The 15,152-nt window shown below is 50.0% G+C and overlaps 1 protein-coding gene across 1 annotated transcript; it reads right to left on the bottom strand.

Moving 5' to 3' along the window:
• Positions 1-4,711: 4,711 nt before the first annotated feature.
• Positions 4,712-14,859, bottom strand: LOC124675380 (NADH dehydrogenase [ubiquinone] 1 alpha subcomplex subunit 2-like). Its single transcript, XM_047211453.1, has 3 exons — positions 14,688-14,859; positions 14,464-14,570; positions 4,712-5,063 (listed from the first exon to the last, which is right to left on the bottom strand). Exons 1-3 carry the CDS (start codon positions 14,759-14,761, stop codon positions 4,960-4,962), a joined length of 285 nt encoding a protein of 94 aa, XP_047067409.1. The 5' UTR covers positions 14,762-14,859; the 3' UTR covers positions 4,712-4,959.
• Between the last annotated feature and the right edge of the window lie 293 nt (positions 14,860-15,152).

The raw sequence follows: 15,152 nt of genomic DNA, 5'->3' as shown, positions 1-15,152 counted from the left end.
AAAATTGCAACCTGCCCTCTGCATTTATTTTTTTTGAAACAGAGGCAAAAGCTTTGCCTCATCCATTCATTAAGAAAAAGGTGCCCGATTTTTAGGAGAAAACCGGGCGAAAACCTACAACAGTGCCAAAGTACACCCACAACCACACACTCCCCGCCACAAGGGGCACACCTAGCCACCCTGGCTACCCACATAAGCTACACAAGAAGCTCTAGTCGGTCTATGCCAAACAGATGGCTCTTCGAGGAGAGACCGGCAGCTCCAATTCTGAAGACGAGACTCGGAGAGGAGATGCGCAAGACAAGCGCCAAATAGGACCTTCACCGGACCGCCTCTCGATGGTCATCGTACACCGCCCAAAGCCAGCTTCGACTTCACAGCAAGAGGAGATCACCACGAAGACATTTGGACACGCCGGAATGGAGCTGACTAACATGACCTTGCCGCAACCAAACCTTGGCCACCACCATCGTCGTTGCCTCACAAGCCTCCACCCGGAACACTCGCATCTCCGGTTGACCTCCTGCCAACCCAGATGCCCTGTGTGTCCAGCCCGTCGGAGTGCGCGAAGGGGATCACCAACTTCAAGACGACGCCCTCAAGAGGGGAAACGACGAAGAATCGACGCCGTCGTCCGATCCCGCGGGATCTAGACTTTCACCCAAAGACGTGGACCCGAGGCAGCGAAGGTCGGAGAGCTCCACGACCGCCCCCCAAGAAGGAAGGCGACATCCACAGACGCCGCGCGGTCAGGCTTTCGCCCGGAGCAAACGAGCCACCACACCCTCACGCGGCCGACCAGCGAGACAACGCTGCCAGCCCACACTCCGCGGACACACCTCATGTGCAGAAGCGGCGCCACCGCCACACACAAGCCACCACCGCCACCAACCAGACCAAGGAGCTCCGCGAGCTCCGCTGCCACCACCCGCATCGCGCGGGGTTGAAGAGCCGAGTCGCACCAATACCGCCGACCAAGTTCACTGAGAAGAGCTCCGCGGGTGCCGCCACAGAGAGGGAGCTTCGACGGACGCCAACACAGAGGTCCAGCGAGCTGTCGGCCACAACAGCGCGAGCTCCCCGGTCCAGCTGCCATGCCGCCCTCGCAGCCACAGCGGCCGCCAAACTACCCAGCGCACACAGGGCCTCCGCCCCGCCGTCCAGCACCGCTCCCGCCCATGCAGCCTCGCCGGTGAAGGCCGGGAAGGAGGACACCGCCTCAGCCCCGGCAACCACAGGCCGAGCCGGGGAGCGCGCGGCTTTGCCGGCTCCCCTCCGGCGGCGGCGAAGCAAGGGAGAGGGGTGGGGGGAGGCTAGAGGCAGCGGCTATGGTTCCCCCGTCGTCGCCAGAGGAGGGCGACGCGGGGGTCGCGTGGTTTCCCACGTTTTCGATTCGCAAATGCAAAATCCTGCCCTCTGCATCAAAATGTTGCATATGACCTCTTTATTACTTTATTGCAAAGTTTATATCACAATTATTACAGCTCAAATATCTACTTGTATCAACCAACGAAAGATCAAAACACGATGGGAGCAACGATACATCAGCAATTGATTCTATTATGCGACTGCCAACCGCACTAGCTGAAAAACTCCTGAGCCATCTCCAACCGGTTGCACCCATAATGGTGATCATAGAGCTACCAAAATGATGAAGCTTTCGATTTTGTAAACACAATGTCATTTCGCATATTCCATAAAGCCCATAACATGCACGGAGCATACCACCCACATGTGTTTGAATAAGATCTTTCTTTGGAATTCCCTTTAAGCAATTACTAAAGAGGTTTGTAATTTTTGTAGGTGGTGCCAAATCGGATGTCATATAAATTATGGGTCAAATAATTTGAGAAAATGGGCAATCTATGAACCGATGCTGTATGGATTCTTTTTTATCCTTTCCTTGGCAGCCATCATCGCCGGCGGTACCCAAGACGAGTTGCCCTCAGCCTCTGGGGCTAGATTAGATCTATCTGGTGGATTGGAGATTTAGTGATCTAGGGTGTCTAGTGGGGCCAGGGCTTTAAAGGTCCCCCACCGCCTCTTATGACAATTTTACCCACGGATATTGTACCTGTATGGGCAGGGTATGAGTACATTTTTATACCCATGGGTAGTAACCATACCCTACCCGTTAAGTTATGGATATGGCACGGGAATATACCCGTCGGTATACCCATATCTTACCCGTTTATTGTCAATTTTTCATGTCACGCGTCTATTTTTGTTGACTTATGACTTAGAATATTAGATTGTGATTTCTATATTTTGTTAATTATTATGTACTCAACTACATGTTATTGAGTTGAGATAATTTATTTTTTAATCAAATTTGCTATCGATAAATGTAAATTGCGAGTAACATGTGTTCAATTTGACCTACCCACCGGGTATTAAATAGGTTGGGTACCCACTGGGATGGGTATAGTTTTATACCTATAGGTATGGGTAGAAGTTTGCACACCTTAACTATACGGGTATGGGTATACTATAGCTCTACCCTGTACATACCCTACCTATTGCCATCCTTAGTTGGGGACGGACTCCCCGCTTCCTTCCTTCTATGTGCGGCGTGTGACACGCCTGACCTCTCTCAGCACCCGACGGTGATCCGTTAGACTCTCGTAAGGTGGCGGCGGCGGGATGGCGAAATCACCCATATCACTAAGCCTTGACCTAACAGAGTTGACCGACTAGCAGATTGTTAACGTTATGTGACGTTTTGGTACTTCGACCTGGAGTATTTCCGCACCAGGAAGTCAAATGAGAAGAATGGAATATTTTTCGAAATGGGAGCATCGCCCCAGCCTCTGCATCCAAAGGATGCACACAGCTTTTCTTTACTAAACTATTCGCAAAGCCTTACAAGCTTTCCAGCGACAACTCGCTATACCTACAAGAGCGATGAAGGGGGTGACCATGAACAAGGTCATTACCCTGACAATACATCAACGCACATCATCTAAAACCGAATGCTTTCCCAAGCCGCCCATTGGCGGATGAGAAGCACAACCAGTCAAGCGGACCCTCCGCGCACGCCATTACACACGCCACAGAAATTGCTACCGCCGTCTTCCTCGCACCCATCTTCAAGAGGGATCACCGCATTGACCTTGCCAGACCTGCCGTCGATGTCACCATGACGCCAGACAGCTCCACCATCTGCACGCGTCCAGCAGTCCGCGCCCGTCTTCGATTCCCTGCAGCTCCACGACGCCGAGAATCATCGACGTCAACGTGGTAGATGAACACCACTCCACCAAGATCCACCTCCATACAGCCGCTGCTTCAAAAACGATGCCCCAAGAGGTAGAACGACGCAGGAAGCAACGTCATCATCCGATCCGGGAGACCCAGATCTAGGGTTTCCCCTTGAGCAGCACGAGTGAGTAGCCGCAGACTGCGACGACGATGCCTTCAAGAAGGAAGCGATGCATAACGCCGCCATCGCCCGCCAATCGTGGCACGGTTATCACCGACAGCCGCGAGTCCCCAACTCGGCAAGAGAAAGAGGAGAGGCCAACAAAGATGATGCCTTTGCAAGGGAACGACGCCGCCAAGAACGATGTCAAGGCACGGTTTTCACCGGTGGCCCCTTCACCGCTAGCTCGTCGTCGACTAGATCTTCATCGCCGGAGTAGATGGATCTCGTGATCCGCCACCCCAGCAATCAGCCGACCTCCTCCGGCGAAGAAGGAAGCCACCACCACCAAACCCACATCAGATCCTGGGCACCCTCTTTGACTCAGAGATAGCCAAGAGGAAACCCTGCAACCGCCGAAGGTCGGCAGCGCCGCCGGCCCGCCGAGGCCCAAAGGGTTCGGGGCCAACGACCACCACGAACATGGCTGATGCGTGATCTCCCCAGTCGCCGCCATCTCAGATCGCTGCTACTTGAAAGGAGTGGAGGGACGCCGCAGCACCCCGATCGCCAGGCTGAGGAAGGCCACCGCCGCACGGACGCGAGAGAAGAATGGAATATAGCTTTCACGTTTCACTGGAGCTTCTCCTTGGAAGGAATCCTAGTGTTATTGTTCTTGAGGAGCTGAAAGAAAGGCCAGTCAAAAAGATTGTTGATGCCCTAGTTCATGGCGAAGCAAGCAACAGAGGAAGAGATGAACAATGTTGCCTCCCTTGCAGATATGTGCTTACAGTTTCGGGAGGGGGACCCACCATGAAGGAGGTGGAGATGTCTCTACAGCCTCTGCGGAAAAAGAAGGCCTTATGCATGCTATGTTCCTATAGAAAATGTTGGGGACTTGCAATCGTTTCCAGGAACAAGAGCTAATGAAAGTGTTCACTCTCACTCCGATGATACAACTGGTTCAGTCTCCACGAACAGCTCTCGATACTATATACCCTGGAGCAGTAGTTCATTTTATCTCTGATACTATTGACCATCTAACATGGCAGTGCTAACTGTACTGTTTATAACCCCATTGCCTTCACCATTCCAGTTTTGAACTGGTTAATTATAGCAAGAGATTGTTCTCAGTAAAGTCATGGCTTACTCGGTACAGATATATATGGTCTATCGATTCATGCTATCGTTGTAGACAGTCTCTGGAGATGTTGAATTGATGCAATATTAAATGAGCTGTGGAACATTATACACAAAGAAGCATATTTCATGCAAATATTACGTGAAAGTATCCAGGAAAAGTCAAATCAATCTCAGCTAAAGGTAAGGGCAAGGTCCACATCCAAGCCATAACATCAAGAACAACCCCATCGCGCTTGTAACATACAATGTAAGAGCAGTATGGTTTTTTAGAACTGAACTTTTCAGATGAAATACAGCCCTTGAGGAATGAGAGGAAAAACAGTTACGTTCTCGGAAATCAGTTGTACAAATTCAAGAATTGTGTACAATCATGGTACTGAAATCAGGTCAACACAACATCTCATGTTATCATTTCTCTTATTTGGGAAGATTCAACGCGAGAAAACTTGGCTAGCCTATTTAGCCTTATGCGCTCCCTGCTTGGCCAGCTCCTCCAACTTCTTGTCAATCTGGGCTTCCGTCAAGCCATCCAAGTGCACACACCTCTCAACACCCATATCTGAACAGTACATCAAGAGATATTATTAACATATGGTGATACATATATGCGAAGTTACATGACACACCTAATGCATTCACTTCATACAATAATCTAATATCATAGTAGTATTCATGAAACAAAAAAAGGCATATATGGAATGTCCAAGCAGAAATTAAGCATGGAATGCGTTACATGAAGGAGAAACAAAATATATTTACTAATCGGTATGCAGTTCTTTGCAAGTCATAACGGCCTAGCCCTGTGTTTGCATAACTGTTTATCACTTTCCTCTTAGTATGGCTTGCCCACTTCATTGGGATAAATTGACAAGGGGTAACAAGCGAAGCTTATGAACTACTACCTCTGTTCGCTTTTAATTGACGCAGCCATCAGCTAATTACATATCTGTGTGCATGCCACTCCGCGTCAATTAAAGACGAACGGAGGGAGTACACTACAGAGATTTTACATGTTAACAGAAACAGAGCAATAACTACTTAAAGATACATAAAAGAGGTTGGACTGGGTAAGATTCAATCCTGATCCTATTTGATCAAATCCAGATTGGCATTCGATATCATGCCGGGTAGGTCAAACAATCTAAAGTGAACCAAGAATGAAATCGCACGCAGGAACACCAAAAGTCAAAATTTGCATCAGTTTAACTAGTTCCCAGGGTAATTTAGCTATTGTAATGGACTAATAAATGTCCAAACTGAAACTTTATTCTTCAAAATATTTCTTTATCAAACCTTTATCGGCATCACTGGTGATTCTATGTACAAGCTGCAGGATCAGTCGACCCCATTATTAAAAAAAAACTTATCTTTGATTATACTTGAGCAAATCTCAACAAAATCTGAGGAGCGGCAATTGACCCCACAGGGTTTTGGGTCTGGAACCACCACTGACCAGCATAGATATATAGGAGTATATGTTTCTAGGTCTATGTAAAAAACTCCAGATAAGAAAACCCTGCTGATGTAGCCCCGCCTAACGACGACACTACACCATGGCCACGGAATCCCCCAAGTAGACCGACAACCCGAACCTACGCGATACATGACAAGGTGAACCCTTTCCCTTCGACACTCGACGTCGACATTACATTGGATGGTATACTACCTCATGGATATGTGTTATGTGTCATTAGGTACGAAGGTCGAGAAGGAAGGGAAGAGGAGTCCATCATGCTTAAGGGAGAAGAAGAGAAGAAGGAAGGAAGAAGAAACAAGAAGAGAAGAAGAAGAAAGAAGAAGAGAAGAGGAGGGAGTGGAGGCTGGAGCCTCCAGGGCCACCATGGCCGGAGCCTCCAGGCTCCCCTTGGCCGACACCACTTCAGGAGAAGGCGGCCACGCGCGGGGAAAGGCCAGGCCGGTACTACCGGCCATGCATGGCCGGTACTACCGGGCAGGAGCTGGGCGGCACCTCCTGGCCGCGGGAGAAGAAGGGAGGCCGGTACCTCCGGCCATGGTACCGGCCAAGGTACCGCTGGGGGTACCAGGCCCCCAGTACATGCTACACACGCTCCCCGGTACCTCGGGTGGAGCCTCCGGCCGAGGTACCGCTCGCGCGTCCGGGCTCCCTGGACACTTTGCTTCGTTTTGGTGCATTTTCCGGTACCTCGACCGGTACCTCCGCCCGTGGTACCGCCCGCGCACGAATGAACTCAAATCTGAGCCGTCCTTTCGCCATCTAGCCGCTGTAACTTATTTAGCCTTTGCCCAAACTACCCTTGGACGAATCTGCTCCTATATGTATCTCTTTCCCCTCCCCAAATTAGGGTTAGACAAGATTTGGCTTAGAATAGGATTTGAGCTATGTCTCCCTAGGGTATCATCCCTCTGTAATCAAGGCCACCCTTGTTGTTGATTGAGTTTGTGAGTGAGATTCTAGTGTGTGCACTCTCTCTCCCTCACCGATTCCGTCTCCAACACCGTATCTCTCACCTCGGAATTCTACCGCGGTCTCTTCCGTGGGTGATTCTATTCGGCGTGGTCCATCGAGCCACGAGGGTAAGCATCGGTTGTATCGGGTCGGTGTGCGTGCGTGTGTCCCCGGGTTCATCGTGTTCATCCCGTTCGTCGTGTTCTTCGTGTTCTTCCTCTTTTCCCCTTTCGATTCCGGGTCAATTCGCAAGATCGGGCCACAAACGGGGTCTTAGACCTCATCATATGGTATCAGCAGCCTTTGGTTTCCGCGAATTTGACCCCCCACCCACCCAATTTCATCTCTGAAAAATTTCCCCAAAAATCCCCAAAAATAGCCCTAATTTGCCTTTTGATGGATCTGCGATTTCGTTGCGTTTTGAGTGGTTTTGGTCCATGGATTTGGTGTCTCTAGTGTTGATCTACTATTTCCCCCACTTTTTAGCCTCCAATTCCATCAATTTTCGAGTTTGGATCAATTTGGTTTGGATTTGGGGAAGAACAGGAGAGAGAAAGTGTGTGCGTGTACGTGAGGAAGAAGGGCTGAGCGGTACCTCCGGGTGGAGCCTCCACCCGTGCACGAGCGGTACCTCCGGGTGGAGGCTCCACCCTCCACTACCGCCCATCCTCCCCAGGGCCGGCCACCACCACCATCTCCACCCCACCACCGCCGACCACCACCACTCCTCTCCGCAGCCGCCAAGCACTGCCACCCCCCTTAATCATCGGCAAACACCGCCACCCCCTTAATCACCGGCAAACACCGCCACCCTCCCAAACCATCGGGAAACACCGCCGTGGCAAACCACCACCACCGCCGCCACCGCTAGCTCACCGATATCACCACCGGCATACCACCGCCATCGACGCCAAGCTACTTTAACCCGACTTTTCTCCTAACTTGTGTTTGCTTGTTCCGGTTTGAGTGCCTTGTTTATGAAACTAACCCGCAGCTCCGAAGCAAGCGACGACATTCTCGGCACCCCGAACTTGCAAACGTACTCTTGACACCACCGCCGTCATCGCAAGTTGTGTGTTCCGACACCGCCTAACATTTTCATCTAGGTATAACTTGCTCCCCACCTTGTAACCCCTCTTCTTTTGTGATCTATCCTATCGAGCATTGCTTATTGAGTGTTGCGAGACATTGCACGTGGCCCCGATTGTGAGGTGTGTGCGTAGTGTGGAGTCAAGCTTCTAAGCAAAACTCGTGTGGCAAGATAGCAAAAGAGAGCTAACGCTAACATAGAGCGTGAAAAAGAAAGAAAAGCACAAAAAGAGTGCAAGTGCCATCATACATACAAAAGTGTACAAAGTGCCACCATAGATACAAAAGAGTGCAAGTGCCACCATATACAAAAAGAGAAAAAGCTTTTAAGCAAAAGAGGGATAAGAGAAGAGAGGCCGCGTGTGAATCTTGTTGTCTCTTCGTTTGCAACCAAAGCTTTGATCTCTTCTTGTGTTAGTGTGACACCGAGCACCCTTGCTTAAGGGCTTCTTACACTTTTCCGCTCATTCCTTGGTCGCACTAACCCCGTTCATCTCGTGTGTGCGTTCCATATCTTTTCCGTGTTTATAGTGATCATCGCTTTGACATTTGAATTTTTGGATTTCACCCACTCTTGACAATACACTTGATTTCGGATTTCGTCTTTTGGCTTTCCACCATACTCACCTAACACCATATTTGCTAGCTTTTGCGTGTGTTTTTGTGTGAGTTCCCGATACAATTGATTTTGACCTCGGCTTGTTGGATCACCCCGATCTTATCATACCACGGTAAGGTTGCGAGGTAGTGTTCTTCCACTAACATACACCATATAGATACCATCGTGCTAACATGGATAGCGAAGATGAGGATATGGAGGAGTACATGGAGGACTTCGAGGAGGATACCTCTTCAAGCACCGCGGATGTGGAGGAACATGTGGAGCTCGACACCGACTATGGCTCCGCGAGCATCGCCAACATGACCGACATCGAGGAGCTCTACACCGACTATGGCTCCGCGAGCATCGCCAACATGGACGACATGGTGGAACACCACCTGGAGGACGACTTCGACGAGCTCTACATCGACAATGGCTCACCAAGCATGGACGACATGGTAGAGCAACGCCACGCCTTCGGCATCGACACCATGGCGGAGCCTAACCTCGACTTCACCATGAACAACGCCGGTGCTCCCACATACCCCTACTTGGCCTATGGAGCTACATATGAAGATGGAGGACCTCCACGATGGCACCATCATATGGATCATCAAGAGCGTCCCCATCATGTGCGTCATCGACACACTTCTCCAACCTCCACAAGGCGCCACCATGAGAGTGCTTATGCACAAGATCGTCGATCTCAAGTACAACATATGGAGCATCAAGAGCGTCTTCAACATGATCGTCACCGACACTCTTCTCCAAGCTCCACAAGGCGCCGCAAGCAACATGCCAAGCCGCATGAGCCATCATCTAGGCATGGCAAGGACCGTCATCGACTCACACCATCTCATGATAGTCGTCGACCACTACCACCTCATGGGCTACATCGACATACGTCACCACATGAGCTTCGCCGCCACAAGCCACTTCATGATCGCCATCGACCAACATCCCCCAAGGATCTTCGACGACACTCATCAAGACATGGTGATCAAGCACGACGACGAGAGCCTCATATGGCCACTTCCACCTCTTGCGCCACCACCACAATGGCCCCTAGCTCATCACATGCCTATGGACTCCGATGCTACAAGTGCAAGCAACAAGGCCACCGCCCACGGGAATGTCCCAATCTCCTATGTGAGGTATGCAAGGCCAAGGGTCACGAGGCATGGCAATGCACAAAGCCAAGCGCCAAGACGCTCTACTTCGACGAGCTACAAGGCCAAGCCACCAAGAAGCCTACGGCACCCAAACTTCAAGATGAAGACCTCCAAGGCCATCGCAAGGATAATGTGGATCCGAGCCTAGCTCTCCACAACACTACGGCGCCACCGATAGAGGACGACTTGGGAGGCGATGGAGTTGAGATGGTTGAGCATGGGAATCTCCTTCAACCAAGGAGGCGCATGGAGATGAGAAAGTCGAGCCTACTCCTATATGCTTGATTGATGAGTTGGTACCAATCCCATGTGAGCATGAGAGCCACTTAGCCCACTTGAGTGAGAGTGATAGTGAGTTGAGTGACTTCCACCCCATATGTGAGTTTGAGTGCTTCCGTTTGGAGGACATGAGTGATACACAAAGTGAGTTGAGAGAGGTAGATGATAGGTCCATGGAGGACATCGCATTTGCTAACACATTAACCTCTCCCTCGTTTGTGTCTTCCTATGTTGCACTAGGTTCCACGGAGGACGAGTTCCCGCTCATGGAGAAGATGTACATGGTGCATGAAGATGATGATATCTCACCATGCTTGCTCCAAGATGGACATGTCGACCACATGGATCCTCCTACTTCCACAACACCTACTTCAAATGAGTCGGCCTACAAAGGTAACAATATAGGTGTTGATGATGCCATGATCCCACTAGTGGACATGATGACTTATGAGTGCATGCATGATCTTGATGATACATTTGCTACGTCACATGCTTCTTTCATATTCCCATGTGATGCTTTGCTTGCTAACATTGTTGACCATGTGGAAGTGAATGTTTGTGATACCATGACCATGCCATGCTATGAGAGCTTCAATTTTTCCACCATTGCTTGCAATATGCCGACCACTTGCTCTTTACCATGTATTGCTTGCAATGATAATGACAAGGATGACATTAGCTTCCGCATGCTTTGCCCAAAATGTTTGCACTACTCCATGATCGTTGCATCCAAGATTGTGAACAATTCCCCTTTCTTATGCTTGGTATGCAAACATGCTTATTTCATTGTCCACGAGATGGCCCCCATAGCCTTCTCCATTTTTGATGATCATGAGTTGCCACATGCCATGAATGCACCTTCTTACCATTTGCACTATCGCCATGCATTTCATACTATCTTGCTTGACACTCATGGTGATGTGCACAAGTCTTGGAACATCATGATGGATGATGTGTTCCTCTACCATGCACATACGCTCTTTGTTTTGCTCATTCCATGTGTAGGTACCCGACCATCAACTTCCACCGCTACTGGAGCATGACCTCACAAAACGCGCCATTGAGAGCTACCCCAACACGGACGAGATATATGATCCAACCCATGGGATTCACGCCAAAGGGTATGTTCCCAAACGCCTTCGCCCTCGTGTGTTTCCGGCTTGTCTTGTCGAGCTTCCGGTTTGGACCAATGCCTCGTCACCTCTTTTGCTTCTTATGCAACATATCTTGACACATCTTGTTGGCACAATGATTGTTGTATGTCTTGATGCTTTCATCATACACTCCGAGATTCTCAAGGACCATGTCGTACATGTGAGAGATACCTTATGCATCTTGTGCCCCATGTCACACAAAAAGTTGCCCTTCTTTGGATTTTTCATTTCATCTTTGGCATTTGCATTGGATTCTTTGACACTTGAGGATACCCATACTAGGCTCACGCCAACCATACTTTCCCAAGCTAGAAGTTTCCACCGCTTTGCCATTGCACATAACAATTTTGCCCCAAATTTTGCCGCCGACACTTGCCTTTTGTTTGTTCCACTTGTTTGGGACAATGCTACACCACACATTTTTGACACCTTACAACTCTTACATGCACAAATTTTTGCCCTACCAAATTTTGGATACATCCACACTCTTTTGGTTTCCATTTTTGCCAAATGCCTCTTGGAGACACGACTTGATGCTTCGTATTGGATTGAGAGCCTCTTGTTCGCCGATCACGAAATTGGCATCCACGAGCTTTCCATTTGCAACTCGTTTTTCCCCAAGTTCTTCTTCGACCGCGACTTTTTCCCTCTCCCACAACATGGGAGACCCGTCTTGGACTACACCGTCGGTGAGGAAGAACAAGAGTCGAGGACGACTCTTCCCCAAGGGGGGGGAGATGATGTAGCCCCGCCTAACGACGACACTACACCATGGCCACGGAATCCCCCAAGTAGACCGACAACCCGAACCTACGCGATACATGACAAGGTGAACCCTTTCCCTTCGACACTCGACGTCGACATTACATTGGATGGTATACTACCTCATGGATATGTGTTATGTGTCATTAGGTACGAAGGTCGAGAAGGAAGGGAAGAGGAGTCCATCATGCTTAAGGGAGAAGAAGAGAAGAAGGAAGGAAGAAGAAACAAGAAGAGAAGAAGAAGAAAGAAGAAGAAGAGGAGGGAGTGGAGGCCGGAGCCTCCAGTGGCCACCATGGCCGGAGCCTCCGGGCTCCCCTTGGCCGACACCACTTCGGGAGAAGGCGGCCACGCGCGGGAAAGGCCGGGCCGGTACTACCGGCCATGCATGGCCGCACTACCGGGCAGGAGCCGGGCGGCACCTCCGGCCGCGGGAGAAGAAGGGAGGCCGGTACCTCCGGCCATGGTACCGGCCAAGGTACCGCCGGGGGTACCGAGCCCCCGACACATGCTACACACGCTCCCCGGCACCTCGGGTGGAGCCTCCGGCCGAGGTACCGCTCGCGCGTCCGGGCTCCCTGGACACTTTGCTTCGTTTTGGTGCATTTTCCGGCACCTCGACCGGTACCTCCGCCTCGTGGTACCGCCCGCGCACGAATGAACTCAAATCCGAGCCGTCCTTTCGCCATCTAGCCGCCGTAACTTATTTAGCCTTTGCCCAAACTACCCTTGGACGAATCTGCTCCTATATGTATCTCTTTCCCTCCCCAAATTAGGGTTAGACAAGATTTGGCTTAGAATAGGATTTGAGCTATGTCTCCCTAGGGTATCATCCCTCTGTAATCAAGGCCACCCTTGTTGTTGATTGAGTTTGTGAGTGAGATTCTAGTGTGTGCACTCTCTCTCCCTCACCGATTCCGTCTCCAACACCGTATCTCTCACCTCGGAATTCTACCGCGGTCTCTTCCGTGGGTGATTCTATTCGGCGTGGTCCATCGAGCCACGAGGGTAAGCATCGGTTGTATCGGGTCGGTGTGCGTGCGTGTGTCCCCGGGTTCATCGTGTTCATCCCGTTCGTCGTGTTCTTCGTGTTCTTCCTCTTTTCCCCTTTCGATTCCGGGTCAATTCGCAAGATCGGGCCACAAACGGGGTCTTAGACCTCATCACCTGCTTCTATAAGCCATACATATATATTTCTCTGGAATAACTGCATAGTAGTGTTCGTTGAAGGGTCATGACGAGCAGAACGATGGTGTCAATAGAGCAGTCTATGGCTACAACAAATGCTTGTTGAGGGTACATCAGTGACCCTGTTTGACAATTTCTGTCAAATGGTTCAAGCCATCATCTACGATGAATTAAGCTTTAGATATGCTTGGGCCTGTTAGGGGACTTCAGATTCAACTCAAAGCAAGAAGTTTAAGCTCCTTCAAATGGGATGCGGCTTAGAATTCTCAAGAAAGGATTAAGGCACAGCTTGTGGCAGCTGAAGTGTGTTTCGCTGTGCTTATTTTATAATCTGCTGTAGAAAATTAGATACAAAAGCAGGTCAAACAAACACTCAAAGTTGCAAAAGAAGGTTGGAGAAACAGGGTCATCATGATAACCGCAATGCCACAAACAGCCTAATCTCACTTGTACTAGCCTCCCTGAGAAAGCCATCTTCTAGACGAAGCAAAGCTCCCCCAATACATGGTTACCCAATCTTCAGCATATGCTTATTGGTTAACTATTCTTACCTGAATGAAACTTATTTAGCACCTTTTCAATGAGGATGATTAGATCCAGTTCCACCGGGTGTGCTTAAAATTTGGTCATGAAAACGCCTTTATGTAAGCTTGGATTAAGGTGTTATTGTTACAGTTCGAAAATGCCTAACTTAAACAAAGGGGGTTATCATCCCATTCATATTCTACGAGACACACGTCATATTAGTTAAAGAATGATATATCCTCTATCTTTTGAACTTATATAATCTCAACACTGCAATCGAACATCTTATTTCAGTTATCCAAATTAAATGTGCAGTTTTGGTGGTATCAGCTTGCCTGATAGGCACAAACTTGGTCAAGCATCCCAAGTTATCATGCGTTCCAGATTTTAGCAATCAGGTACTTCCAATTTTTTAATGCGGTGCTAGGTGTTTATGTCCTTTTTTTTCTTTACGACTACGATCCAAATAAAATGCAAGCAGGATCCTGCGTAATAGAAATCGTGAAGGCAATATTTTGGGCCACGACTATAAACTTACGTGCAGAACAAAAAAAAAAGTCAACCCTATGCCACATCGACATAATTTTGCACAATATCTGACGATATAAATTCGTGGCACCTCATGTGCTAAAAAACTGAAGAGGAACAAAGGAAATGTTTGTCATAATGCACTGCAACCTCACAGGTCCAAAGTCCACGCTTCTAAGATCTGGCAAGATAACAACTGGTTCCTGGCAAAGATGGGATGGAGGGATGCGTACCGTAGCGCGCCCAGAGCTGAGGCTGGACGCCGGAGCACTCGCGGATGAGGATGGGGAGGGCGGGGTTGTGGGTCTTGATGTCCCCGTAGTTCTTCTTCACGAACTCCCTGCGAATCAGATCAAGAATCCAGCACCAAGGACATGAGAGAGGAACCAATTTTAGGGAGAGATGGGGGGGGAGAAGAGTCGGGTGGTGGGAGGAAGAGGGTGCTGGTGGGAGCTACCGGGCGGGGCCGCTGGCCGGGGAAGACGGGCGGATCTCCTTGACGCTCCGGGATAGGCTCGACCGCCACGCCATCGCCGCCGGCTCCTGTGCTTCTCTGCTCTTCTTGGATCCTTCTCTCTCTCAGCTGTGTCTTCGTGAGGGTCGGCCAGGACACGGCCGCCGCCGCCTGTTTCCCTCACGACTTCCCGCACGACGATCTCACCACCGCCGCCCCTCCTTCCCCTGCTCCGTCGCTCGGTGAGCACGCGCGACGCTGGGTTGCCGATCTTTCAAGCGTTCTGGAGGCAGCAGGTGGAGGTGTTCCAACCATGATCAACGCCGAGGGAGCAGTGCGCCCCCATCGCTCTCTCGCGGTGCTGCAAGGTTTTTTGCCTCCATGGCCGATTGCTGCGAAGGTAGGCCACCCCTGGCTGCCATGCTCTATGGAAGCAAAGGAAGTCGAGCGACGGGAGATGGGAAACCG

Source organism: Lolium rigidum, chromosome 7, assembly GCF_022539505.1.
Source record: "Lolium rigidum isolate FL_2022 chromosome 7, APGP_CSIRO_Lrig_0.1, whole genome shotgun sequence".
NCBI classification, from domain to species: domain Eukaryota; kingdom Viridiplantae; phylum Streptophyta; class Magnoliopsida; order Poales; family Poaceae; genus Lolium; species Lolium rigidum.
Note: the sequence above shows the minus strand (reverse complement) of the source record. Positions and strands in the feature narration are given on the sequence as shown.

Coding starts and splice junctions, on each gene's coding strand:
- LOC124675380 (XM_047211453.1), bottom strand. CDS start 14,761: ATGGCGTGGCGGTCGAGCCTATCCCGGAGCGTCAAGGAGATCCGCCCG. Junction 14,571..14,687: donor CCGGCCAGCGGCCCCGCCCG/GTAGCTCCCACC, acceptor TCTGATTCGCAG/GGAGTTCGTGAAGAAGAACT. Junction 5,064..14,463: donor TCAGCTCTGGGCGCGCTACG/GTACGCATCCCT, acceptor TGTACTGTTCAG/ATATGGGTGTTGAGAGGTGT.